The sequence below is a fragment of the Aethalodelphis obliquidens genome, unplaced genomic scaffold (assembly GCF_003676395.1).
Source record: "Aethalodelphis obliquidens isolate GAN/ISIS:26980383/991018 unplaced genomic scaffold, ASM367639v1 scaffold1, whole genome shotgun sequence".
Classification (NCBI taxonomy): Eukaryota; Metazoa; Chordata; class Mammalia; order Artiodactyla; family Delphinidae; genus Aethalodelphis; species Aethalodelphis obliquidens.
The window spans coordinates 2,353,604-2,379,745 of NW_020837945.1; the positions used below are offsets into that span (position 1 = coordinate 2,353,604).

Here is a 26,142-nt window from a genome sequence, read left to right on the forward strand (position 1 = left end):
TGAGGGCAAAGACTGACGTTTTATTGGATTTGGCTTTGACGAGCGCTGACAAACCCTGCAGACACGGGTACAAAACGATTGTAAACGAACAGGCCTTGCCAGCAGTCAGGAAAATTCAGAGAAAACGCACACACACCAGTCAAGAGACAGATTCAATTCCACATTCCTTCCAACACCAGCAACTGCTTCCCGATTTTCTTTATGCTTTTCTTTGTGCTTTCAGTTCAGCAAAAGTTAGAAAGGATAATACATTTGCAAAGTGTGATACCAAATTGTACAAAACTGATCAGTCCTATGGGGTAAGAGGCAAGATGATCACTTTACAAAAGACTGTAAGATCACCAGCATTAATTTAAATTATTTCCCTTTTTGGACTTGCAAGTCCCCCTGGCAACTTTAGCTAGGAAAATAACATGCATCCAATAGAAAACTGGTATTGTAAAGACATTTTCCTTATGTGATACATTCTTGGAGTGTATGGAATGAGAATTTTAAAACACTGTATTTTTTCTTTCTTTGTTGCCAACACTTAGGCGTTAGAAATATGCCACAGTAAACCTACTGAGCTTACCCTGGAGTAAGTCAGGACAGATTCAGAGAAGGAGAGATGGAATCCAAGACACACTGTCACTCCTGGGCTCTGGGCCCCAGGCAGGACGTGTCCAGGACGCCCCACTGGGGCCTCAGGAGCGACAGATGACATATCAGAGCGAGGAAGAAAGCCCTCGCCCTCAACTGCAGGACAAACAAGCCATTTTTGCCGTTGGTCTCGCTAAGACATCTTAACATCGTTGGATTATACGGCCCATTGGGCTACATGACCCATCCTGAACGCTGAAATAAAAATTGTTAGAAAAATAATCTGACCAAGGATAACGAAACAAGTTTTTAAAAACAAAAAGTTAAAAACATCTGAGTCCTCAAATCTGACCTTTTCACACCGTCAGTTTTGGCTTCGATGGATCCCATCAAAGGCAGCACACTACAAACCACGCCACCACCACGAGGTACAACGACTACCTAACAGCACGACGCTGAGGCTTGCTTTGCTCGCGGCCTGATTATGATACAGCTCTGTTAGAGAGCGGGCCAGGAGCAAAGCTCGCAAGCCCTCCTTGCTCACCAGGCCCCCGCAGGCCGGCCCACCTGACCTGCAAGTTGTCAGCTGTGGTCTTTGCAGAGGACCCCACCCTGATCACGTGATCGAGGAAACCAAAGTCACAGCAGCCCTGCAACCCCAGTGAGGCCCCGTCACCCCAAGTCGCAGCTGGGACCGCCAAGGCGACGCTGGGGTCCTGTGCTGGGGAGGAGCCAAGGGGGCTGGCTCGGGCTCCTGCACAGGGGGAGGGAGAAGGCCCGAGGTCCCCTGAGCCAAGAGCTGAAACTATGTCCCCCTCAAATTCTGCACCACCTCCTTAGGGCTGTAAACTCCAGACAGAGCCGGGAGGGGCCCCAGGGGCTTCTCTAAGGTTGCGGGGTCTGTGTCCCAGCTGTCACTCAGGCTCGAGGGACAGACACAGCTTCCCAAGACAGATCAGTCGCCTAGCCAGCACTGCTCTAACCCAAGACAGATCAGTCGCCTAGCCAGCACTCTCTAAGCTGCACTTCTGTTTTTCCAACTGAAGTCTGAGTGCCTTCCACCCGATTGCTGTAATTAACTAAAATTAGAGCTTTATAAAAATCTGTAAGCGCAAGCTTCGACATTTGCAAAAAGGGAGCTACGAACAAATAAATAAGCAGAGACAATTCTTAAAGGCTGCTTCTTTTGCCTTCTAGCAGGAACCCAAGTTTCAGACACGGCGGCCGCGCCTCTGAAGACGTGAGTTGGGACTGAAGATGGGCAAGCTGCTCTTGGGGCCGCCAGCCATGGAGGGTGTCGGCTCACACAGCACGAGGACCCGGGCGCCCAGGGAGGACACCCTAGGCTGGCCCAGAGGTAGGAAACCAGGGAGGAAACCAGGCCGAGGCAGAGGGAAGGAAGTGTCTGACCCCCGAGGGCAGAGGCTCTTCTCTCCGCCCCAGTGCTCCCGACTCGCAGGGTCAGCCCCGCTGAGCACGCCCTGCGAGCGCGTAGAAAAAGCGCGGTATTGCTGATGTGGTTACAAGTCACCTCTACCCCAAACTGCCAAACGCCCCCAGAACACGGGAACAAAGCCCTACATGCTTTGAAAAAGAAAAAAGACAGACTGTTAGACCCAAGACCACCAGAAAACCAGCCTCGCCTGGCGGTTCCACACGCGCTGGGCGGGGCTGGCGAGGAACTGAGCCCCGGGATGCCACCGCGCGCATCAGTGCAGGGGCACTGGGCAGCGTGCTCTCAGCCCATGGGCCTCGCCGCCACAGCCGGAGGCCCTGAGGTCACCCACAGCTGGGAACACCCGGGGAGCGGAGAGCTCGAGCACGAACGTCGTCTGCAGCAGAAGCGCAACCCAGATGCCCGTGGCCCCACGGCTCACCCAGAACCTCGTACACACAACTCATGGGAATTTATAAAACAATAAAAAGGCCCCACTTTTAAACGTTATAATTTATAGAATACTCTGTACAAAAGCAGTCTGTGAAAGGACTGACTACCCTAGAAGAAGTCTATAGCCGTCGGCCTCCTCTTTGGCGTGCTGGTCAGCGGCTTCTTGGTCCCCAGGGGCGTGCTGGCCGGCGAGCTGCTGGGGGTCTTCAGCACTCCGTGGAGGGGTCTCTGCTCAGGATTGAAGGCCACCCGGGAGGGGCCCGTGGGACTGACCAAGATGCTCTTGTCCGTCTTCTTGAATTCTGCCCCGATGAAAGCAAGGCCACAGGTTAACAGGGTACGCATGCCTCCCTCTGTCCTGCCGGCAGCGCAGGCTCCCGCAGGCCCCGAGCTGCGTGCTCACTCCCAGGCAGGGTGGCGCCCTCACCAGGCCCGCAGAGAGGGCCCGAGAGCCCGGGAGGAAATGGAGTCACCAGTGAGGCTCCTTCCCTCGGACGACTTTCATCCTCCTCAGAAAATGCCCTGAGGCCGCCTGCACGGACGTGGGGGGAGCGCCAGGCGGGCCAGGTCGCGTGGGGGGGGTTACGGAACATGGGCACTTGGTGAACCCCCGGTTTGGGTCTGGGATGAACCCCAGGTTTAGACAGTTGAAGGAGCCTTTCCTTCCTGGTGGATTTGTTCCCCCCATTTTCTCCAGCGCTGAAGATGAGAGCTTCACAGGTCCTCTCCAGACAGCCCCTCCCTTCTGCACGCGTGCGTGTGCACGCACACACGCACGCACGCAGGCACACACACACGTTTACTCGTGGTCCCTAAAAACAGCCAGGACCTAAACTCACTATGTACTTGTAAAAACCTTGGTTTCCTCCTTTGAAAGACAAAGCAAGGCAGGCGAATCACACCCGTATGGAAAGTGGTAGGACAAGCGTGCCCCTCTTCCCCCCTCCCCGGGCAGGCAGCCTGCAGACCTTCGCGGAGGCAGGACAGACCGCCAGGTGGCGGGCCGACAGGGCTTCAGAATCAGGGCAGGCAGGCCTGGAAGCCGAGGCCCTCCCGGCCGCCCCGGGAGCAGCCCAGCGACGGGCCCAGGCGCTCCCCGCCCCCCAGAGCGGACACCGACTCACCCGCCGTCGTGTTCCTGTTCAGCCCGAACGTCACCTTCTTGGAGCTGGACGGCGTCCTGTGTGGCTGCAGAAGAAAACGACACCGAAAGGAGCAAAGGACGCGGCCCAGCTGCCCCGGGAGCCCACGGCGGCCGCGTCGCAGGCCCGGCACTGGCGGGCCAGCCCCGCTCTGCAGTAACCGCCTGTCCCTGGGTTCCCGGGGAGGAGAGCAGAGCAAAATCACGGTGTTTGAAACCTCCCAGGAACAAGAGGAAGCTCACCATTAACTCCATCCACCTCGTCCCAGAGCCCCGCCGTGACCTCGTGAGGGGAGCGATGGGCCCGCTCCTGTCACGGAACCTGACTTCTGGGGGCAACGGACGGGCACCTCCCAACTTCTCGTGCAGGAGGACTCCAAGCGGATTGGATGTTCTAACAATTCATCAAAATTAAGTAACTGCTTCCTATCTGACAAATTCCTAGACGTGTCCCCACTCTGCATCATGAAGCACTTTATCGAATCCTTCTTAGAATCCCAAATCTGTGTGAATCCCATGATTCTACTTTATACCATTTTTGCTTTAATATCAACATCTTGAGAGGGACTTGGCTTGTGTGAGTCTTGAGTCATTGAACAAATATCCCTAAGATTCCTTAAAAGAAACACAGGCCGCGGCCACCCTGCCAGTTCGAGTGGGTGCTATTTAAATGTGAGCTCGCCGGGGGTGTCCGCAGCAGGCCAGCTCAGCCCGCCCGCCACAGGGGCTCCGCCAGGGCCTCTGTCTCCTGGACGTGGACTGGACGCACCCCCAGCGGCCCGGCCTGGGCACCCGGCACAGCTGGCCCTGCCTTCCTGAGCCCTGAAACAGTGACCACCCTCTCCCACCACCACGACTCGCTCTGACCGCTCCCCTCGTGTCCCAGGCAGATCTGTGGACCCAGACTCCCCAGAGCTTCCGTCCCCTCTTCGCTGCCTAGTCCTGCGACTTCTCGGACACAGCACCCCAGTCCCGCTGACGCGGAACGGTGTCACCGACCACACCTCAAGCTCCCCGCTGAGCCCTCGGGCTGCCCGGGGCCGGAATGGCTGCCTGAACAAGGCTGGCACGCCGCGAGAAGCGGCAGAGGCCAGAAGTGGGGCCCGAGGCCAGCGCACAGAGCCCCTGTCTGCGCCTCGGGTGGCCGTGGTGGGCCGGGGGGCAGAGGGACAGTGGGCGGCAGGGCGGGGGTCGGGTACCTGCAGCCCGGGGCCTGGCGAGGTGGCGGCCCCGCTGCCCTTGGCCTTCCTGAAGAACAGGGGCTTCGGGGAGGAGGAGGCGTCAAACTTCACGAAGTCCCTCTGGGTCCTCAGCTGCTTCCTCAAAGGGCTGAGCGCCCCACCGCTCCCCTGTGTGCAGAGGGGCGAGACGGGGGTCACACCCCCCCGTGAATGCAGGAAGCGAGCGGACACAAGGCGGGACCCACTTACCAGCTCACCCCAAGCCCCCCGTTTCCTGTTCCAGGTGTGCGAACACCTCACTTCCTGAGTAGACGCCACACACACACGAATGCCCGCCTCCCCACGCTGGCACCATGCCGGCGGCCAGAGGTCTACCTTCTCAGCCACGAGAACCATTTTTACCCATCTTCAAACTTATGCCCATGTTCTGAAGATCTCTGCCTTTCAGAGACCATCTACCACGCAGTAATTCACTCTCATGGCTGACCAGACATCACTGCCCACGGAAAGTCTGGCATGGGAGGGAGAGTGTGAGGCTACCGGGTCCTGTGGGTCCGTGACAGGCAGACGGAATGTCCCCTGGAGGTTTCACACTGACAAGCCCACGGCGGGCCCCGCTCTATTCCTGGAGTCTCAGGGGTCTGGGAAGCCCAAGGCAGCCCACTGGTGGTTTCGGCAAGTCCCTGGTGTTCCTGGCCAGGACCCACGGTGTCGCACACATGGACAAGACACGCCACCCCTTGGGAAGGAAAACCTCCCCCGACCCTGTGACTCATTTAGCAGCCCCTCCAATCCTCTCCGAGGAGGGCTACCAGGGGCAGAGAAGCGAGACCCGAAGAAGGAAATCCCTCTGATATTCTTAGTGAAGAAAGAGCATCAGTGATAGTGGGTGAAGGGCAGAGGCCGCAGAGCCCAGAGAAGGCGACACAGCTGACACGGCAGTCAGGGAAGGTCTGAGGTGAGCAGAGACTTCCTGAAGCCCAGCTGCACGCCCTGCTTCCCTGGCTCAGACTGGCTACGGACCCACTTAGGGATCCTGCACTGTGAGGCCCGGAAGCAGCGAGTAACTCAGTCCACACAAGCTCTGTAGACAAGGGCCTCGATGTCATAACTGCTGCAAAGCAAGAGATGCAGATATGCACGCTGGGCAGGGGTCAGCTAGCCTGTTCTGGAAAGGGCCAGGGAGTAAACGATTCCGGCTCTGCAGGCCGTGAGGTCTCCGTCACACTCCTCAGCTGTGCCGTGAGAGGCAGAAGCAGCCAGGTCAGCGTGGGTGCCGCTGGCGGGCTGTGTGCTAGGGAGGCGACGCCTGCCGACCACCGGCACAGACGCACTGCACGTCCAGAGAGGAGGGTGTGAGATGCAGACCTAGAGCCCAGGTCCCCGTCTATAGGTGGCTCTAGAGATCCAAGTGGACAAAAACATCAGTGAGATAAGAGAATCTGGGGCTCCTGCATTTGCCAGGACTGGCCACGAGTAGAAAAAGAAGAACGAGATCAGCGTGTGCTGGAGACACACACCTGCCTGTTTATCTGCTGGGACCGGCCACAGGGACAGTTCCCCAGACTGAGGCCGGCCCCGCCCTGGCCTCTGCGGAGCCAGAGGGGTGGGGGCTGGGGGGACGCAGAGGAAGCCACCGAGGGGGTCACTGCTTGCTCCCTGGTAGAGGTTGTCCGGAGCCATGACCGCTCCCTGGGCCCGGGGCTGGCTGTCCCCTGTCCTGCCCATGCATGCGGCTGAGCAGGTAGGGCCCTGACACTCCCGCCCGGGAGCTCCAGCCCCCTGCCCTGGGCCCGGCCGCCTTACCAGGGCCTGCACGAGCTTGACCCCTCTGTGCTCCGCCCACTTTGACATCTCTTTCACTTTCTTCCTCTTTTTCAAAACGGCAGCTTTCTGAGCAGACAGGTCGTGGAGGTCATGGCCGCCGGACTCCCTCCTCCTTTTCTTCAGCTTCCCGCCCTGGGGCAGGGTGGCAGGGCAGTCCCCTCTGTCTGCTGGGCTCGCTGGAGGGGGCAGGGGCCAGGCCAGCGTGGGCGGGCCACCGCCGTTGACCAGGAGGGCGCCGAGCTCGCGCGTCCTCTTCAGGACCGGGGCGCCGCCAGCCAGGGCCGCTGCCTCCGGGCTCTCCACCTGGACCCTCAGGCTTCTCTTCCTCAGTCGTCTCCTCCTGCTGTGCACGGAGGCGGGCTCCGAGCCGCTCTGCTCCCGGGGCCAGGACGTGGCCACTGTCCCCAGCTCAGCCGCACTCGCCTCCTGGGCTCTTCCGGGACCGGCCTCCGGCTGCCGGCTGCCATTCTGCTCCGGGCACGTGGCCTCACCACCGGGCCGCAAGTGTTCAGGCCGGAGGTGGTTCTTCTTCTTCTTTTTCCTTTTTCTCTTTGGAACACTGCCTGCGCTCTCCTCTTCCTCGGCAGGAGAGAACTTGGCTCCTAGAGACACAAACCGGTCAGAGAGCACCCCGGTGCCCAGGCCACCTGGCCAGCCTCGTGGGGGAGCGCAGGGCACGTCCCCACGGTCTCCCAACAGGTCCTCCTCTGCGCCCTCGGGCCCCACGAGCTTCCTCACCCGGCTCCACCTCTTCCCTGCCCCGGCTGTGGCCAGAAACCTTCCTAAGCCCTGCTTTGATACAAATGCATCTGAAATAGTATTCCGATTTCTACTAATTTGCAGGCCCAGGCCCAGTAATGAGACAAATGCTCCGAAGGGCAGTGTCCACCCAGCATCCCCCTGTCCCCACCCACTTTCTCCACTAGGAGTCAGTAAATGCCTTTACTTTCGGGAGGCTGCACCGTGGTTCCACAGGAAACAGCAAAACACTCGGACAGACTTTCTGTCTCAGCCCCTCAGAGCGACGGCTTCCGCTCTGCGATGACCCGTGTGGACGGCAAAGGCAGTCCCCGCGCCGCCCCCCTTTCACCCCCGCCCTCACAGACTGCGGTCTTTGCGGCTCACCTTTCCCTCTTTCCATGTCCGTTTTCTCCAGAAGTTTGTTCCCTTTCTTCTTATGCCTCCCTTGACTGAGGCTTTGGTCATCTTCGTCAGCAGAAGCGTCCTCAGCAAAACTGAGGTGTGAGATACTGCCTGCTGGACACCAAAGCCCCTTCTGGTCAGCTTTCTGAGACCGGCACCGCTCTGTCCCCAGGGCCTCCGAGCCATGCCCCTCCCCACGTCACGTGGGTAGAGTTTTAACACTGATTTCTGCCATAAGGCCCTCACTACTCCTCCGACCCCAACCCGAAAGCTGGGACACAGGAAGTACAGACTTAAAAACGCTTTGTGGGATGTTCCCTGGTGGTGCAGTGGCTAAGAATTCGCCTGCCAAAGAAGGCGACACGGTTCGAGCCCTGGTCCGGGAAGATCCCACATGCCGCGGAGCAACAAAGCCCGTGCGCCACAACTACTGAGCCTGCGCTCTAGAGCCTGTGAGCCACAACTACTGAAGCCTGTGCTCTGCAACAGGAAGCCACCACAATGAGAAGCCCGCGCACTGCAACGAAGAGTAGCCCCCCGCTTGCCGCAACTAGAGAAAGCTCGCGCGCAGCAACGAAGACCCAACGCAGCCAAAAATAAATAAATAAAAAATTTTAAAAAAGCTTTGTGGATCTCTCAGCTGAGGCAAGGGACTGCAGACCTGGGGTGACGCCCTCCACACCTCAGCCAGGTCTGCAAGGCCCTCCAATTCTAAGCTCCCTGTGTGCACGAGGGACGGGGCAGCAGACCATCCACTTGGCTCAAATGTAACCAAGCTCACAGGCAGCAGCTTCCCCTGGGGGACGACTGATCACACAGCAAATGAAAGGGACTCTGAGGGATCAGCTTGTCTTCTTCATGAAGAATCCACCCCGCCCCAGGGGCTCGCGCCCGCGTCTGGCTCCGCGCTGGCCTGGACGGGGGTGGGCGGCGGGCTGGAAAAGGCCCAACGCCGGGTTCCTGCGAGGGCCTCTGCTCAGCTGAGCAGGCTAATTTCTCATGCTTTCAATTCATGTCTCTCAGTCCTGTTTTTCAATATTTGGCACAACTGCCCTCTGTGGGGTCCACGCTTATTAAGAACATCACCGATTATAATCTTCTCATTTTCCTCACCTTCAGAAAGATCTTGGAATCTGAAACAGAAAACAAGAAAGCTTCCTAGAGAAACCCTGTCTTTCTGTCTCCTGTAAACATATGCACTAACCTTTTAAAATATAAGTGATACCTGTCTTTCCTTAAAACAAAATCTTTATTGAGATATAATTCACATACTAAACAATTCACCCATTTAAAGTGTACAGCTGAATGTTTTATTATCAATATATTTTTATTGAAGTATAGTTGATAGGCAACGTTACTAATTTCTGCTACACAGCAAAGTTATTCAATTATACACACATATACATTCTTTTCTTACATTCTTTACCGCTACAGTTTATAATACGACGTTGAGTATAGTTCCCTGTGCTATACAGTAGGACCCTGTTGTTTTCCATTTTACATACAGAAGCTTAGAGGGTAAAGCAATATTGGGGGTTTGTTAACTCAGCTTCCTTCTTTCCTAGAAGGGGAGGTGGAAGAGGAAGGTGGTGTGAGGCAAGGGCGAGAAACAAAGGACAAAACTCCCTCAAGTGTCATCATATCATCAACGACACGAGGATCTAAAGACGCGTCTCGGCACACCCAAATGAAACGGAGAAATTAAAATCTTCTTCTTGTTTCTTAAGGCTGAAAAAGCTTACATCTCTACTTACATTGCATTCTCTGCTTTGTTCCCAAGTGGAGACAGCCTAGCCGTGTTTTGCTCTACACGACTAATGTATTAGAACAAAAAGAAGTGTGAGCCCTGTGCCGTGAGGGCCGTGTGCCGTGAGGGGGCGAGTGCTGTGAGAGGCCGTGTGTATGTGTGTGTGTGTGTGTGGGGGGCGTGTGCTGTGAGGGGGCAGGTGCTGTGAGGGGCCGTGTGTGTGTGTGTGTGGGGGGCGTGTGCTGTGAGGGGGTGAGTGCTGTGAGGGGCGTGTGCTGTGAGGTGGCAGGTGCTGTGAGGAGGTGTGTGCGTGCGGGGGGGCGCGTGGGCTGCATGGCAGCGCTGGGCAGCAGACAGGCCCGCGTCCAGCTGCGTCTGGCAGCTGGGAGCCCGGGCCATCGGTCGCCTCCCCGTGCCCCAGCTAACTCATCTGTAAGTGGGGCAGTGACAGAAGCCGCCCTGTGGTGCCCTCCTGAACATGAAATGATTTATGTGCAGCGCTCAGAACAGGGCCGGCTCAGTGTGCGATCAAGTTCAGCTGTTACCTGTCGTGAGTCACAAGCCCCGGGGCTGCGCAGTGAATTACCTGAATGGTTGTAATGGTGTCACAACCACACTTCTGGCAGACAAAGTGGGAGCTGGGGGGTGGGGAGGGGGGAAATAGCTGAACCGCTATCCCAACCACACTGCAATTTCTTGATCAGTAGACGTTACACGTTCTCCACAGGCTTCCTGCTACATCATCACGAAACAGCTAAGAGGTGGGTTTAGCTGCCTCTGCAGAATGAACTTGAGGGGCAGGGGAGCGGCTGTTTTTACAGAATCTTTCAGTTTATGTGTGGGTACTGAAAGACTATGAGTAATAATATTACAGGACCGAGAAAAAAGGGAAGCACGGTGACAGCTCATCTCATGGCAAGAAACAAAAGGGCCGGACTTGAACACAAACGATGATCAGGTGAAACCTTCTTCCCCGATCACTTACTTTTTGATTAGCTTGGAGAGACGTTTCCTGTTGAAGGGAGGGATGTTCTTCCTGTTGGTTATTTCCAGGAGTCGGTCGGCAACTGCCTTGTAGTCAAACTACGTGAGAAGAAAAGCTAAACATCAGCCCGAAGCACAGCGCTGCCTGACTTGGAAATCACATCAACCAGACAGGAAAGCCAGAGCTCGGGGCCCTGGAAGCATCCCGGACAGGACGGTGCACACGGCACGCCTCAGGCCTGCCAGCCAGAAGCTAGGCGCTGCGCTTGAAAACCTCCTTCTATCTGTTCTCAGAAGAAGCTGGTCTGTATTTGTTCTATTTCTTCTTTCTGAAAATTCGGCTGGGTGTGCTATGCTGTTCTGTAAACTGAATCTAGATGTTCCATTTGTACTTGGTATCGTAGTGAGCCTCCTTTATTTGAAAAGTACCACTGGGCTCCCTTTGTTGGACGGAACAGAGCAGATCTTAGTAATTCAGGCCAAAACGAAGACTGACATCTTTCAAATTGCCGTCAGACTTAAATCTCTTTGTCTCCAATAAGCTCATTACAAGAAAGGCATCAGTGACTGAGGGATTAAAGAAAACCTTACGCATTAGGCATGTGGTTTAATCAGCTCTGACCCTAATTCCCCAGCAGCCAGGCGGCTCCGCAGCACACCATATTCTACAAAAAGCAACACCTGCTACCAACCTGGAGAAGCAGCCCGGCGTCCTCCACGCCTCCGCCGCCGCCCCGTCCACCTTCCTCAGCGACTCCCTCTTTTCTGCAGTGATATCTGCCCAGTGCTATCAAGGAACACATCCACAGACACAACTCAAATACATGGCCATGGCTACCCCCAGAGGAGCCGCCCACCATCCAATTAGGCGCCTCTTAGCGAAAAACAACATTTCTTTTTCTTTTCTTTAAAAAAACAAAAAATTTATTTGGCTGCTCCACGTCGTAGCTGAGGCACTTGGGATCTAGCTCCCGACCCGGGGTGGCACCCGGGGCCCCTGCACTGGGAGCTCGGAGCCGTCTCCACTGGACCACCAGGGGAGTCCCCAAAAGAGCATTTCCTTACAGACAAAACCCTGCAAGTACATTTATAAAATCTCCCAAAGATGTTTTGGATTTTTAGTCCTGGGACATTAAAAAAACAAAAAACACCTGGGAGAAATCACACATTTTGCCTTTTAATTACCTCGTAGACAAAACCCCACTGTGGAGTGCAGTGGAGGTGGACAGGAAACCTGTGGGCCGGGGCTCAGGCCAGTGGGAGCAGGGCAGACAGGGTCTGTCCCTAGTCTCAGGAAAGCTGAGGCCGTGGTGAACTCTCTACAGTAGCACACTGACTCTCAGGGGGCCGCCTCAGGAAACACAACAGGCTGATGTTGACGTGACTCTGGCATTTAAGAAATAATCCAAAGAGCATTATAGCTCATGGAGAAGCAGGTAGAAATTACCATTGGAATCACACAAGCTCTCAAAGGTGTCCCGTCTCTGGAATCCTACCAGCTCCTGAGCGGTGTGGCCTCAGGGCAGAGCCCGGAGAAGACTTGGCGGGCCCCACAAGCATCTGATGAAGAACCTGGGGGGGAATCTTGGGAAGCGCTCAGGGAAGAGGGGGAACGGCTCTAGTTCAGACACAGACGTGGTGGAAGGAGAGGGCCAGGGCCAAGTCAAAATGTGCTCAAGGCCATTCAGCGAGTTGTCGCTCGTGCTGAGCTTACAATCAGAATATCTTATCTTTTCTTTTTCAAAGATTTGTCTTTTCCTGACTAAATATATAATCATTGAAGAAAACTTAGAAAAAACAGACAAATGTACAAAGACAATGAAATCAGCCACAATTTTGCCACGCAGGGCTAGCTCTTACCGCCTTGGTGTATACCCCTCCAGATGCACACGTGCGTGTTTATATGCATATGTCTAAATATGCAAATCAGGCACCTTCTACACAGAGGTTTTGGTCCTGCTATAAAAAATTTTTTTAAATTATATTTTCTCTATTAGTTTTTGAAAACTTTCCTTTTCAGTGGCTCTAGAACATTTCAAAAGCGTGGGTACAACCTGAACTAGCCCTTTACCTGACACCGTGGCCCCAAGATGCTGAAAACCAACGTGAGTTCTGATGAGGCTGCATTTTAAATGCGCCACGCAACTCCCACGGATACAAACAGCGCTGAGAACAGGGTCCATCCACAGTGGTTATTTATACACCCAAAGAAAAGGAACCCTGGAGGAACTCGGGGACAGAAAGGTGAGCTGCAGAACAAGCACGCGTTCCCAATGCAACAGTAAATCAGTCTCCCGTCAGGGACCCTCTTACAGACACAAGACCACATTAAGATTTTTAAACACATCAGAAAAGCCGAAGGAACTCCCTGGCAGTCAGGTGGTTAAGACTGGCTAAGACTCAGTGGTTTCACTGCCGAGGGCCTGGGTCCAATCCTGTTCGGGGAACGAAGATCCCACAAGCCTTGCTACGCAGCCAAAAAAAAAAAAAAGCTGAAACAACAAAAACACACAAAACCCAAAGCAACGGCAACGAAAATGACAAAACCCTCGAAGAAAGCCCTGCGACCCTGGGAACTGCAGAACTGTGCATGAGCCCCAGTGTAACCAGGGGCCCTGGACCCGAGCGTCTAAACACAGCCCTACTTCCTTTCTCAGGTGGGGGCCAAGGCAGAGGCACCTCTGATGAATTCCAGGGTGTAGTCAGTGAGCTGGCAACAAATGTATTAAAAAGTGTTCCTCTGAGTGAACCTTACCTAAGAAAGACTCTTCAAGTAAATTCTGTTACCTGTTTTCTTTCTACTGATTGCTTTTCTCCACGTCATCTCATTTCCAGACGTCTCTTCCTCAGAGAGGTCACTGTCACCCACTTTGGTTTTCTGTTCCTCGACCGTCTCTTCAGGTGCAAAAGGAGACTGATCTACAATGACTTCAAAAACACCCCTAGCTATAGTCTGTACCAGAGTCTGGCTGAGGGCGGAAGCACAGCAGAGAGAGTGTGGTTAACAGTCGGCCTGGACTTGGTTCCCTAAAGGAGCACAGTGGGCCGGGAGGTGGAGGAAGTCACCATACACCCCGTCCAGCCCCCCGGGGACCCGCTGGGCCCAGCGGCCGGCACCCGCGTTTCTAACCACACCCCCGTGCCAACCAGCTGCAGCCGCCAGGGGCCAGCTCGGCGCCATGTGCCAGGCGGAGGGACCGGGGGTGGGAGGAAGCCCGGGCGATGGGAGGGCGAGGTTCCTGGAGCCGCTGGGGGCCCAGCCACGACTCAGAGCTTCCTTCCAATGCCGCGCAGCTGTTCTTAGCTTTGCAGGGCCCGTGCGCCATGCTTCACCTACAATTTTACCACCACCTCCCATGACGAAGCACCAACCGAAGCAGTAAAAACACACGCGAACTACTTACTCCTTAGTCTTGGCGGCCACCTTGCAGAACGGGTCAATAAACTTGAGGTTCTGATCGGCCAGCAGCTGTAATTTAGAAAGAGGAAAAACAATGAGGGGGAAAAAAAGAGCCTTTCTCCTTTCTGATGTGTCCTCGAGAAAGGAACCATTCACGTTTCTCACACAGACTGCATCAGATGAACACGTATCTCACAACACCCGAAACACACTCTGCTGAAGGTCATGGCCGCCATCCAGCCAGCTGGGCATCTCGGCGCAGTGACCAGAGAAGACTGCCCCTCCCAGCATTCCCAACACATGCTCCTTCCTCCACACAGAAGTCCTACTCAGACACTCCCAGACACTAGGCGAGGGAATTAAAAATCAAATGTGCACCGCAGAACCCTCGTGGAAGAAGAGAGTAAACCCCTGCTCCTAATCCCAATTCAGATCGTCACCGGCGTGCTAAAAACTGTGTATCTCCTTTCTCGCCCTCTGTCTGCTCACAGACGAATATATACTTAAAAAGCCGCCCCACGTGCCCAGCTCTGTCTGTGGCCTTCTTTCCCGACTGCTTTCTTTTTTATTTTTTGGCTGCACCTCATGGCTTGCGGGACCTTAGCTCCCCGACCAGGGATGGAACCCGTGCCCCCTGCAGTTGGAGACGCCAAGTCCTAACCACTGGACCACCAGGGAAGTCTCCCTACTGACTTTTTAAAAATAATTAATTAACTAATTTATTTTTGGCTGCGTTGGGTCTTCGTTGCTGTGCGCGGACTTTCTCTAGTTGCGGTGAGCGGGGGCTGCTCTTCGTTGCGGTGCGCAGGCTTCTCATTGCGGTGGCTTCTCTTGTTGTGGAGCACGGGCTCTAGGGGCGCGGGCTTCAGTACTTGTGGCTTGCAGGCTCTAGAGCGCAGGCTCAGCAGTTGTGGCACACGAGCTTAGTTGTTCCGCGGCATGTGGGATCTTCCCGGAGCAGGGCTCGAACCCGTGTCCCCTGCATTGGCAGGCGGATCCTTAACCACTGCGCCACCGGGGAAGTCCCCCCTCAATGCTTTTTAAAAATTCGACATCACAAGCATTTCCTCATGTTACACAATCCTTCGCTGGACTGCATAAGCTGTTCTCAGTTCTGTTGTATAGACTGCCGTGCACACCCTCACTGCATAAATCTTTATCCACATGACCCATCACCTGCTTATGGTACATTCCTAGATGCGCGAAGAACTACGTCAGAAGAAAGGCTGACCCACCCGCGCTGCTACTGTGGCTGGTAACCCTGAGTGCCAGCCAACAGCATTTCCACCCCCAGCTCACAGAACATTCAGGGCAGGGCCAAGGCCCTGCCTGTTCGGGGGAGCTGTGGCCACGGTACACTGCCGCAGGGCGTCTGCCCACTTCTTACCTCTTTCCCTCCCACCTTGGACAGTTCATCCAGATAGATATCGATGAAGTGGAATTTCACTCCGTTCGGAGACTGACTCTCAGGATGTAGGATCTCCTTCATCAGGACGTCCAGGAAAAGCTTGATTCGGCTACAGGAAGCAACACACACGGTTCCGTTAACCCCAGCTGCCAACATCCTCTCTTCCCCCAGAGAAATCGGCAACGCTCTCGTGCCCCCCTGCTTAACAAGCAATGCGAGGCGGAAAAGGTTTGACAACCACTGACACAAGTATAAGATGCTAACTGCCACGTGTGCTCAGATCTGCTGGATTTGAAGTTCTTCACGCGTAAGGATGTTTTGCTCTTGGTACGCAGAGTGGAAGGCGTGGACCAGGCGATTCAAACTTGTTAATTGAAAGACCTGAAACCACACTAGTGCCTTCAAAGTTTTAAGGCCCCCAAACGCTAACCCGTATAGTTTACCAACCTTTCTTCCCAGCCGTTTCGCTTCAGAACTTCAAAGGACTGCCTCAGGACCAGACGGATCAGCTATAGAGACAGACAACTTTCGTTACAAAGAAAGGGAAGGTGAGAAATACTCATCAGCTGAGCAGGATGACGGGTAGAGCCTGCATCCCCAAAGTGAAAAAGTTTCCGCAATAATCATATTTAGCTTCTAGAACAAAAACTGGTAGCTAAGGATGCCCAAACAAAACAGACGGCTCTGAGCGCATCTTCCAATGCGCTCCGCTGGTCGCCTTACCGTGCACTGCACCAACCAACCCTGGCACGGTCCGCCAGCTGCCGCCTGCCCCCAGCCCCGAGTAAAGGGGCTGTGGCTCTGCCCTCACCATGTGGTACTTGTCCAGACGCAGCCCGTCGATGTCTGGCCACTCCCGGTTCACGGTTTGCCAGAAGGTCTGGATGAACAGGTGCTCTGCAGTGAACAAGAGGCTCTGAACGCTTGCAGGGTACCATGTTACCACACAGCAAGAAAGTAACGAAGGGAGACAGACTAGGATCTATTCACTCTTCTCAAGAATTCTTGGGCAGCTAGAACATCTGGTCAGTAACTAAGTACGCTCAATAACTTCTTTTACATTTACATAAAAGCTTATTTTAGTAACAGGAAGGCTGGTAATATCTTAATGTTCAACTCGAGTGCTGTCTGGAGAGTGTTTCATTATCCACTGCCAAGCCACGTTTCTGCTAAAAATCGAAAGATTTCCTGAGCCACAGCTATGGCCCTTTTTCAAAGCCCATCTCTGCCTAACAGTCAATCCAAAGCCATTAATTCTCATGAACACTTGGGGGATCCACGTAGAAACTCAGCTTTTTTTTTTTCATGTTCAGTGTCAGCTGGGTGAGGTCTAACAGAACATTCCAGTTTTCTCTTCTGAGCCATGAAATTGGCACGTTTTCACCCCAAAATAAGTTGTTTTTTTTGCTTTACTTCTTTTTGCACAATTCTCTCCTGATATATGAAAAGCTACAGTATACTCCATGTGTAGAGTTCTGGTCCTTACGAGGTCAGCTGAGACCCTGCTAAACTCCAGAGAACCACCGAGGGTTAATAAGGCCAGTGGATGGCTGTGTTCTGAGGAGGGCTGAGCAAAAGAAGCGGATTCTGCTTCCTCTTCCTCTGTAACTTATCAAAGCCTGAATGTCTCAGAAATAATTAATTCTTCCCTTTGTTTACTCTTTTGGGTCAAGAGGGGTTACTTTACAGCTTGTTACCAGTGATGACCTTAAATGGCTCTAGTCGTAGGGGATAAGCCATCCTCTACATCCCGGGGTTACTGCAAACACCAGCATGTTCACACACAGCCTCTAAGAGTGCTAAAGTAACTCAGGATTTGGAAACTCTGGAGGACTGCTATTTCTTAAAATATTTTTTTGAAATTTCTGAGATGCCAAATGTGGTGTCCCACAGGACACCTCCTCCGTCACCCTCTCAGCGTGTTTAACAGTTTCCCCATGGGATGGTTTGTCGCCTGACATTTACACGCTAGCAGCCCAGGTGCACGTGAAGCTAGCCCATTGGAAAACGGAAGCTTTGAAGGAAGGAGAAGAAACAGTATTGACTAGATTTCTTAGGCAAGTTACCAAATCTGATGAACAAGGAAGTGTTGAAAGTCATGAAAACATCAGGACTTACGAGCCTCTGAGCTGTTAACAACATGGATGAGTTGGGATATAGTGTTCGCTAGCTCCTCCTGCAAAGGCGGGGTTGGGGAGAAACATCGGGGTTATTACGTGGTACCACTGAGACGACAGCATCACGGCCTGAGGGGGGGGGGCGTCTCTAGCTCCTGTTCTCAATGTCACTTCCACTAAGAAGAGTGTATCTGGATATCTGGATTTCATCAAATGTGAAATTCCCAATTTCGACGGACCACTGTGCCAACTCAACATGCCCTTGAGAACTGTCTAAGCCGCACGCTTACATAAGTCACCTCCAGCTATGCGCTCAAATGACCTACAGAAGAAACACACTAGCTGTCAACAAGTCCTGGCTGTCAAAATACAACTTGAATTGAGATTCCATCCAAACCCCCAAATAATGGAAACACAGGTGCCAACGAGGGGGAGTGGCCGGCAGGCAGACACCGGGACTGTCACTTCACGAGGCTCCGTGTGGAACCAGGAAGTCCTCTCGTTGGCTTGCTCAGAGACAGGCTGCAAAGGCAGGGTGGTGGGAAAGGTTAAGGGCATCCAATGCCACGGGAAGAGCCCGTCCTGCTGAGCCACACAAGCTCGCTGGGGAGAATTTGGTGTCTCGGTCTATGAAGAAACCTGCCTTGGGGAGTGTCAACAAAATAACTGTTTATGAGTTACAGAAGGAAAGAACAATCCCTGTCGATACTACCTGGACTCAAGTCTTTCTTACGCATTTTAAATGAACTCCCAGACTTGCAAGCGATATTCCCTTTTATCTGTTTTCATCTGTTTTCTTCCTCCACTAAAGCTGTTGGTTACTGTTACTTTGAATGTAACTTGAAAATATTTTGCTCCGCTATCCTACTCAAAACATGTTCAGTGGAATAAAGGCAATAAATCAAAGTGAGTCATTACACAGCTTAGGGGAAGTGGCAAAGCTGCACGGTAAAACCCAGCCGAGTAAAACCTACCCACGGCGTGTCAGGGGGCTGCGAAGAGCGTCTCCTAAGGCTGACCCTCTACTGCTACAAAGGCAGGCCTGGTTTACACGTCAGAACAGAGCTCTTGAAGAGCTAAACCATCTTCTTTGATGGTTTTGGTGGCGGGGCTCGGTGTGCTCGGCAGACAGGGGTCCGGGTGAGCACGCGCACCAGGGACAAGTCTCCACCGCCTTTGCGAGCGAGGCCATCAGCTCTGGGGCCGCTGCTCACTCTACAAAGACCCTGCCCCCAGCATGGGGGCCGCCCAGTGCCGGGCACCCGCTTAGCTGTGGCAGAGGTGGGCCTGGAGCCGGGGTAGCTCACACAATCTTGGACTAGTGCCATGCCGTTTTTGACCACAAATAATAAAAGATATAACCGAAACTTTAAAATAAGTAATGTAAATAAAACCTACCGTGGAACCTATGAAACTGTGACAGAGAAATAATAAATCTAATTTATGTGTCTTCTTTGCTCTTTGAAGAGTTAATTAACCTCACTGCTTGCATCCCTTTCTATATGGACAAGAGGTCAGAAAGTGATCCCTTGAAGCAGTGGTTTTCAGTTTGTTTCTGTACATTAGGGATGGATACAGCACAAAATGGGCAGGTCTCTTATCCACCTGTCATATGACAAAGGGAGCGGCAGGTTACCTGTAGAAGGGGTTCATCCTGCACCCACAGGCAATAGAAGAGCCCTTTCCATATTTTTAGAAGTTCTTCTTGGCTGAAACCTCCTAGAGGGTAAAACAGCATAAAAATCTTATTTTAGAGTCCAAACATTTCCTTTCTAAGTTTAGAACTGCCACGTAAGCCGTGAAAATAATACTGCATACGTTTTCATTCTTTCACTTGCAAATGTCTTTTTAAATCTGAAGCATACATTTTCTTGCTGTTACAAAACAAACACACATAAATTAGGCAGTTTTATCAGCTATGGGGCAGGGCGGTAGTGGTGGCGTGTTCTTATTATCTGAGGAAAGAAGCAAATGTCATCACAACAAAACATTAACTAATTCAGTGGTCATTTACGAGTTCCCCCAAGTGGCCCTCTGCCTAAAACTAGCACCTCACCCTGCACACTGGTCTTGCAAAGCAAAATTGCAAATCCTACAGAAGATGAGGGGTTTGCTGAAGTCCCGTACAACCAGCCCAAGGAAACTGGCAAAGCTTTGGGATAGTTTTGCAAAGATGACCCTTTTAAGGATCGTACGTTCGGCTGTACCTAGATCTCCCTCTCTCCTGGTTACAGTTTTCATTTACTGGGCAAGCGTAGTCTTGTTTTAAGTGGCATCACCCTGGTCAGCCTTGTTCTCACTAATTATTCAAGACCCCCACCTCTGCCTGAACCGCCTATGACCAAGCCACACGTTGCACACAGACTTCTGTCTCCTGGGTGGACCCCAGGTGTCAGGGAACAATTGCTGAGTAACATAAGAACCCACAAAATCAGGTAAGCGTACGCCCTTGCAGTTTCCAAGCATATGGAGAACAAACAGAATCCTCAAGCCTGATGCCTGTTACAAACGGCCATTATTAACATTTCACTAGAAGGTACTAGGAAGAATCTTGTGGAGCAGCAAAGGATAAACTAGGTGAACGTAAACAGGTATGTATTTGGAATCGATGCGATTTCAATACTCCAAAGCATAATTAAGTTAAAAGTGACAGAGATCCCTTGCGATAGAACGAGGTTTATTTATTTTGTTCAGAGTATGCTTTAGAGCTTTGTAGGTATTGATTTCCAAGTCACTAAAGACCTTTCTCATACCAACAGTTTCATTATAGTGCATTTGATTCTTTGTGATGGGCTCTCACTTCACCAGAAACTACAGTAACGTTGGTTTACTAAAGTGCCTTTCCTTTAGGGGTCGGGCAAACGATGTGCCAACTGGCTTCCTCCCCGTCTTGTAATAAATAAGCCACAGCCGGCTGCACAGCTACAGTGTAAGTGATGAGTTCCACCAGCGCAGAGCCAACGGCAGTCACGACCGTAGTAACTGTCATAGTCACCTGTGTTTACAACCAATCGTGTTAAGACTAAGGAATTAGTGGATCTGGGCAAGGATCATCAATGGCTGCTAAAACATTAGGTGAAAAAATATCGAGGAGCGTTATAATGGATGAATCAGACCAACAACACCCAAGCCCATTAGATGTCCCACGTGATGCAATACGAAGAACACAGCATCACTTGTTAAGTATTCTCTCAAAAACGAAAAAGCTAATCTATACCACTTCAAATCTTAACTATTAATACCAGTTTGCAGGAAATACAGGGGTCAGAGGAACATGTCAAATGAGACCATGGGATGCAGCCAGCAAAACCCCAGGTGTCGGAAACTCTACAGGACAAATGAGCCGGTTCCTCCAATGAATAAACTGCAAGGGAAGAAAAGGTGGATCAGCCTGCTGGAATTTCAGATCAAACACAACGGGTGGGTCTTGGCTGGATTCTGATTTGTCATAAAGAAGCTATGGAATGATGGGAAAAACTCAACAGATAAGGTGTGATAATGGTGCTGTGGTTAGGTTAGAAGGGTCCCTATCTTAGAGATACACATTGAGGTGTCAGGAGATGAAATGAGATGCTGGGGATTTGCTTCCCAAGAATCTCGTGGGAAGGAGGAAGTGGGCCGATTAGACAACGCGGCCAGGTAATTAATAAATACTGAAGCAAAGTACTGATATTTGAAATTATGTACTTGAAATATTCCTTAATTAAAAGAAGAAAAAAAGAACTGCATGAGATTATCAAAATGTTATCATGGGCTGTTTTCTTTCTTCTTTTTACTGTTTAGAAAACTCATCATAATGAAACTGGAAAAGCACGACCACTGATGAAACAGGACTTAAATGACACCAGTTCCTGCATGAGGCTTGGGACTGGGCATCCTTGTTTTTGCCAAGCAGCTACACGGTCTCCCCCTCCAGGGCTGCCCCCCTTCAAGGCAGGGCTGGGCAGGGCTCACCTACGTGGCGGCAAGAAGCCAGCTGGGCTTATGCCAAAGCAGCAGGAATCCCCTTGCCCACGGGGCTGGCGCGAGAATGGGCTGGTCATCCCACTGCTGCTCTTGTTTAGGCCTTAGGAAAGATTCTTGATCTCTCCCGGGAGACTTGCAGAGAAGACACGGTTTGGACCCTGCCACACGGCTGGGAGCCTGTCTGAGAATGGAAGCATCGGGGGCAGCACAGTTGTCTGCAGAGAAGCTGGGCTCTGGTACCATCAGTGGAGCGCCTGCATAAAGCTATGCTTTGGTTTTTTTCCCCTGAAAACTAGCGTGGCTTGGATATTCTGTCAAGTTCCAACTGAAAAAGAGTCCTAACCAATAAGAACATTTATGGCAAAAAAGTCATATACTATATCAGAGTACACAGCTGAAAATGGCTTATTCACTGCTTCCCAAACCCAGTGCCCGCCCCCGCCCCCCCCCCCAGGGATCCCCGCCCCCCTGCCCGGTGGCATCTTTCCTGTGTGTGTTTACACGACACTCACGTGTGATACAGAAACGCACAGGTGTGTGTGCTGAAGCGCAGAAGCCTTTTCACTTAAAAAGAGCACAGTGTGTACTCATCTCCAGATGGCTTCTCTAAGGGCAGCAGCATGTCAAACCACCTCTAGGTGATCATGTGAGGCACTCAAGCATCTGGATAACCCACACCTGTGCCAGGCAAAGGTGTGCTAGGAGGCACTACAGAGGCCTTTGCGAGGGAAAACGGCAGATTTCGACAAAGTAACAGGTGAGAGCAGATCCTGGACAGCGGGCGGGAAAGGGGCTTGGCCGTGACTTTCGTCCTACGTGGAGCAATGAAGTACAGCGGAAATGAAGCACTGGGTAGGCCCTGGTCCGCTCCTTCCCGGCTGTCCCTCCCAGAAAGGCCTTGAGCCTCCTGTTCGTCACCTGTGACACGTGTCAGGTTCATGCTTAGGGTCAAAACTAAGTGTACAAACGGGAAGCACGTTGTAAGAGCAAAGCGCTACGCGGTGGGCGGGTATCACTGTGATCGTCCCATGTTCTCTACCCATAGCCTAGTAGAGCGCGTCTCCCTTAAAAAACACCTGTTTCCAACGTTTTATATATATATATATATATATATATATATATATAAATCCCTCATTTTCACCCAGGAATTTAACTGGTAAAAACAAGGTACCAATCTTTGAAGCATGCAAAGCAAAACAGAGAAATGCTCATCATCTAATTTCCTTCAAGACCCTGAAGATGAAGTACGACATATCTGAAGCAGTTCTGTCCCACAACTGCTTCTGGATTTGTCTTTTTTTCTTGGGGGCTGAGTTTCTTAAACTTAATACAACTAAGTTTCTAACAATTATATAGGTTTAGTTGCTTCAGAATGAATGAGGTGAACATGAAAGTGAGACGTGGATACAGCAAGTCCAACAGCTCCTCTCATCACGAATCAGCCCAGGAGGCAGCTTAGCTGGTAACACGTGACCCCACACCTGTGTGGAAACAGCCATAGCTCCCTGTTTCTCTAACTACTGAGTTGAGAGACCCCAACCCTGCCAGTACGAAGAAACACTTGTTTCCCCCATTACTGCCTTTGGCTCTAAGACACCATCAACTATAAGGTGTACTGTTATCTTACGTGCTGCCAAGAGAAAGCAGGAACGCAAACGAAACCGTCACAAGGTTGATTTTAAAATTTATCCCAATTTTGGATGTTAAATGCTTAAAGCTGCAGAATGGATAAAAGAGGCAGAGATGCTTGTCTGTTCTGTTCACTGCTGCACTCCCAGTGCCAAGAGTAGTGCACGAAATAGTAATAGCACAGAGGAGGCGCTCCACACGTTTGCTGAATATATGAACGGATAAACAGGGACGAAATGAGCCCTTGTGAATAAAACCGTGGTTATTCTACAACTGTGAGTGATCAACAGGAACACTTAAAGTAGCAGAGCAACACGGAGTGGCTTTAAGTTCTACAAAGATTTTCAATTTGTTTTTGAAATCACGAAGCTCTCTATGTTGCTAACAGACAGCAAGAGTAAAATTTCAGACTGCCTTTACTATGCCGAAGACGACACAGAAAACTTGGGTCTGTCAGTGAGATTCGCTGTCAGGCCAAGTTATTTCCAAACTTGTGTTTCTATTCTGATGAGCACAGCTGTGGTAGATAGTTTTATCTTGTCCCATCATCACTGTCTAGACATTCACTTTGCAGTTACTTTTTGGAAGGCCCGCTACATTCCCTGCAGTGTGGGCGTGGTGGTGAAAAGGAGTACAGGACAAGTAACTCAGGTGGATGGCGCTAACCAGACCGGACCCCGGGCACTGGTACATACCCCCGGCCTCCTCCCCCAGCATCACCTTGGCATTTCGGACCCTGAGCCTGTTCACCAAAGGGCTTTGAGCACCAGGCTCTGTCTGGCTGCCTCAGCCCGAATGTACTGCATCTGGTCCCTCTTCTGTTCCTGTACACAGGAAGGCCCTCGTATGTCTGGATGTGCGCCCACTTCCGGCTAGGAAAACAGACGGAAGCTTACAGTGTTTTGGGGGGAGAATGGCACATCTACTGATAATACGAAACAGTGTAGCTAAGTGCCACAACAGAGACATACTGGATATCTCCAAATCCCAGAGGAGCAGGGTGAGGTGATAGGTAAGGACTTTAGGGGCAAGCGATGCTGAACGGAATGCTGGGAGTGGATCAAGGCTGGGACCCTTTTCTGAGTGACCAGGAGAAGCGAAGGTAGAAGTGCTAAATGGTGTGCTGTACACCAGGAATCAGTGTGGAGCAGTCACACAGGGGCTGAGGTGGGGAGAAAGAGAGGACAGATCACGGTCCGCAGACCTGGATTCCAGGAAGGTGGTGATGTGATCCAGCTGTTTTAGGAAGATGAGCCCAGGCTGGTTTGTGGAGCATGGGTTCGAGGGGGGCACAAATGGAGTTGTTAGATCAGCCAGGAAGTAAGCAAGTGCATAAGTCTAGATGAGATGGAGGGGCCTTCAGTCAGGGCAGAGTAATTCAGGAGAGGAGACAGGTAAGACCAAAGGACAGTGGATGCAGGGTGCAGGGAGAGGATGAGGAAAAGTAGTCCAGGCCACGCACATGTCCAGCTAGAGTCTGAGTGGAGGATGGAAACTGGCAACCAAAATAAAACAGCACGAGAGACTTCCCCGGCAGTCCAGTGGTTAAGACTCCGCCTTCCAATGCAGGGGGTGTGGGTTTGATCCCCGGTCAGGGAACTAAGATTCCGCATGCCGCGCAGTGCGGCCAAAAATTAAAAAGACCACGGGCAGCAGACAAGCACCAGAAGAGAAGGTTTTGGAGGGAAGAAAATGATTCACTTTTGGGCATTCTGAGTTTGAGGACGTGCAGGTGGAGACGTCAGGTGAGTAGGGCATATCTGAGCTGAAAACAGCAAAGGTCTGGGATAGAAGGTTAAGGTTAGGAACCTCTAGCATACATGGGATAAGCATAACTTAAATCTGTCGGGGAGACCCCTAACAGAATCAAAGTCAGAAAGCTTGGCTTCATTCCTCTTTCTAGCAGACTTCCCATGAAACTGTATTTTCTTTTTCCTAGGTAGTCTTTCGTGATTTCTTGTCAAAATAAAACAAACTAAGGATGTCAGTACAGGGATAAATGATATCAATTCTTTCAAATAGACTCAAAGTATTAATACTAGCAATAAACAAATCAGACTTTATCTTAGCGCAATAAAAACCTCCGCTGCGTACAGTAGTTCATGCCTTCAAGGGTTTACAGATCAGGTAACAAAATCCGTCAATGGCTCCCCACTGAAGTTAACATCCAAACCACAAAAGCCCCGTGTGACCTGGCCACTGCCTACTTTTCCAACTTCATCTGTTAACACCCTCACCCTCTCTTACTGACCTTCCAGCTCTTCCCTGTCGCCTCCTCTCAGACCTGTTGAACGCCACCCCGAGAGTCCTGTGGAACAGCCTGTATAGAGGAGCTCTCTCTTTCCTTGGTTTTCGTTTTCTTTACCTCACTTATAAGAGCTCTGTTTCAGTTATCTATTCCTCCCTGGATTTCCCGGGACAATTTCCTCGAGGGTAGGGTTTCTATCTTCTCTCCTGTAACCCCAGCACCTAAAGGTGTTGGTCAAGTGAGGACGTAACTCAATGAAGAGCGAACCAGAAGCAAGCAGGAGAGTCCACTGATCCAACATGGGATCGGACAGAACGGGTCTAATTCTCAGCTTCCCCACTCGCTGTGACTTTCGGCAGACCACCTAACCCTGTCGGCCGCAGTCCCTCAACCGTAGAACCGGGCGAGATCCGGCAGGAAGCGGACACAGAAACACATGCAGGAGTGCGAATCGGTGCCGCACGCCCCCCTCGCTCCGCCGGCGGCTCCCCCGGCCCGGCCCCCCTCCCCGCACGCCCCGGCCCAGCCGGGGCTCCCCAGCCCCCGCCGCCATGTGCGCGGCGGACCGCCGGGCGCCCACCTGTCTCCCTCTGCGTCTTCACGCTGATATACTGGCGCAGCTTCTTCACCGCCCGATCCCGGATGCCCTTCTCGTGGGACGCCAGGCGCTGAGCGAACTGGATCTCGGCCGGCTGCATGGCGGGGGCCATCGCACCCGCTGGAGCATCCCCGGCCGCAGCCCGCCGCCGCCGAGCGCCAGCCGCCGTGCTGCCCGGGCCGCGACTGCGCAGAAGGCAGCGGGGCGGGCGGCGGCGCGCGGGTTGATGGCATCACAAAGGCGCCGGACGCCGCTCGCAGCGCGTTCTGAGAGCAAGCGCGGCTGC

The 26,142-nt window shown here is 52.4% G+C and overlaps 1 protein-coding gene across 8 annotated transcripts; it reads right to left on the minus strand.

The window, feature by feature from the left end:
- On the minus strand, window positions 1–26,040 carry RRP1B (ribosomal RNA processing 1B). Of its 8 annotated transcripts, XR_003428241.1 has the most exons (17): window positions 25,839–26,038; window positions 19,052–19,134; window positions 17,417–17,474; window positions 16,110–16,195; window positions 15,746–15,807; window positions 15,278–15,407; window positions 13,895–13,959; window positions 13,278–13,459; window positions 11,183–11,277; window positions 10,492–10,589; window positions 8,873–8,892; window positions 7,742–7,873; window positions 6,596–7,218; window positions 4,808–4,957; window positions 3,852–4,002; window positions 3,592–3,655; window positions 2,716–2,769 (listed from the first exon to the last, which is right to left on the minus strand). XR_003428241.1 is itself a non-coding variant. In XM_027084018.1 (16 exons), exons 1-16 carry the CDS (start codon window positions 25,966–25,968, stop codon window positions 2,576–2,578), a joined length of 2,172 nt encoding a protein of 723 aa, XP_026939819.1. In that variant the 5' UTR covers window positions 25,969–26,038; the 3' UTR covers window positions 1,650–2,575. The 8 variants fall into 8 exon arrangements, 7 of the variants coding, with proteins under 7 accessions (XP_026939650.1, XP_026939569.1, XP_026940076.1 ...); XM_027084018.1 differs by lacking the exon at window positions 3,852–4,002 and having other exon boundaries at window positions 1,650–2,769; XM_027083849.1 differs by lacking the exons at window positions 2,716–2,769; window positions 3,592–3,655; window positions 3,852–4,002; window positions 4,808–4,957 and adding exons at window positions 1–1,333; window positions 5,454–5,458 and having other exon boundaries at window positions 6,227–7,218; window positions 7,742–7,870; window positions 25,839–26,040.
- Between the last annotated feature and the right edge of the window lie 102 nt (window positions 26,041–26,142).